Raw genomic sequence first — 2,193 nt, 5'->3', positions numbered from 1 at the left:
ACCGCCACTCACCTTGATACTACTACACTATACTCAATCAACCGCTTCTCACCTTGACACTGATACACTATAAACACCTAACCACTCACCTTAATACTATTACTGCCTGCCGCAGTGAGGAACTCGCTCTCTGAATCCCGGCGGGTCAGCAGATCTTCCTTTTGCGAGCCTTTCTTGCGACTGGCAATCGAGGCCAGGGCCAAATCAGGGATGCTGTCCGAAAACTTGAGACAGGGCACAGTATCAGCCACAGGCTCAGCACTGTGTGACACAGTCCTTCGCGCGGTGTGGACTACCTCGGGCGAGACAGTCTGTGATGGAGCGGCAGGGGTGCTCTTTATAAGGGGCGTACAGGGGGGCATGGTATGGGTAGGTAGGAATTGTAGCGGTAGAAAAACCTCGGTAACAGATCCTGCATAATGCGACACTGGTACTATCTCGGGCGGTGTATAGCGCAGTGGGTGTCGGTATGTGCGTAGTCAGGGTAGTGCTAAACCCAACCTGTGCTTGTGTGTGGGGGTTGTTGTTGGGGGGAGGGGGGGGGGGTTGCAGCGGGTGTGGGCAGGGGGAGGGGGAGTTTGAGCGACACAAACAATCTCCGCTGCAGAATGACTGAATGCGACAAGGTCCTTACAGAGACGACTAAATACGACAAAATCCTTACAGAGACAACGATATACAACAAAGTTCTTATAATTGGGTGGAGAAAGACACTCCACTGTCCGATGAAGTATGTGTATATGTCTATGTGAAGTAGTGCTTGTGTGTGCCTTTATATTGACCTATTGCCAAAAACAAACACTGTAGCTTATCTTAAGTTTGACCCATTGCTAACTACAACAGCTCTAATATAGCCAATATAGCCAGGTATAGTCTGAAAGGCAGCCGAACTCATCAGACACAGTACTTCGCTACGGCGTGAGATAGCCTATGTAATGAACAGGTGCGCATGAGTGGGCAGGCGAGGTCTTCTCCTGTGACACAGAATGCATGCACGTTGCATGGGGGACATCTCGGCCCAATGCAGATGCAACCTACCCACGCCAAGTGATTAAGCTTAACCGGGCCAAGCACTGCAGGTAGCGAATACGCTGACCTCACGGTATAAAACACGCACCAATACTGTACGTATACTGTATACACACAGTCCAAGGCCGAATAAAACATACAATCGGAATCACACGCACTGTGTGTGTGAAACAACAATAGAACAGCACATGCTATGTGTGTACATGTACTCGAGTACACACCTTCTGACATGGGGATCGACTGCGCGGCCTATGCGCGTGTGCGTGTTTACGAGACTCAACTTTGCGCATGCCTAGAGGTGAGGTAGGTACCACCTCCGTCGCCCCGTTGCTGGTCGGTGTCCAGTTCGAGCTGGGTGAGATACCTAAATAAACGATCGATTCTTAGTTATACCAGGTGGCGCCATGACAAATGATATATATACATATATAATATATATATATATATATATATATATATATATATATATATATATGTATATATTATATCTACATACATATATATATATATACAATATATACACAATATATATCTATATATCTATATATATATATATATATATATATATATATATATTTATATATACACATATATATGTATATGTATATATATATATATATAGAGAGAGAAAGGTTCACAATACATTACCCTTTTGAACAGGGCTTGTGTTGCTGCTGCTGCTGCCATTCTTTACACTTAGACAGCCGGCTTCTTTGAATGTGCTAGGTTCGATCGACTCTCTGCGCATCACATTGCCCATTGCCGACGATAGTGTAGTACTGGCAGCTGGTGTAGTAGAACAGTTTGTGCAAAATGATATGTGTAAAGCTTATAAAGACGAAGGCAAAGTATAATTGACACCACCGACAACAGAAACAGAGAGCGCGCAAAATAGGATAGTCGGGTTAATGCCAGGTACATACATAGGAGCGGGAAGAAGCATAGTGTACAGTTTAGTATATGTGCATGGTTACGCACTTTACTCACCAAATAAAAGTGAAGGGTCAAACAGCTATGAGAAATATTCAGATTGCAAAGAAAAACATCCCTTAGTGCATGAATACATCTACAGCGATCATAAAAAAGTCGCCAATATATATGAGGGCACATGGGATGCCGATTGAATATATACACAAAATCCACCAAAACGCCACCAAAACGCTC

The 2,193-nt window shown here is 44.3% G+C and overlaps 1 protein-coding gene across 1 annotated transcript; it reads right to left on the bottom strand.

Moving 5' to 3' along the window:
- Positions 1 to 89: 89 nt before the first annotated feature.
- On the bottom strand, positions 90 to 1,801 carry SARC_14678 (hypothetical protein; the record flags this gene model as incomplete). The annotated part of the gene is made up of 3 exons (XM_014291186.1): positions 1,678 to 1,801; positions 1,251 to 1,393; positions 90 to 335 (listed from the first exon to the last, which is right to left on the bottom strand). Coding segments are annotated over exons 1-3 (501 nt in total), but the record flags the coding sequence as incomplete, so codon positions are not given.
- Positions 1,802 to 2,193: the final 392 nt, after the last annotated feature.

This window comes from Sphaeroforma arctica, assembly GCF_001186125.1.
Source record: "Sphaeroforma arctica JP610 unplaced genomic scaffold supercont1.4950, whole genome shotgun sequence".
In the NCBI taxonomy this organism is placed as follows: domain Eukaryota; class Ichthyosporea; order Ichthyophonida; genus Sphaeroforma; species Sphaeroforma arctica.
This window is presented reverse-complemented; position numbering and strand designations above follow the sequence as displayed.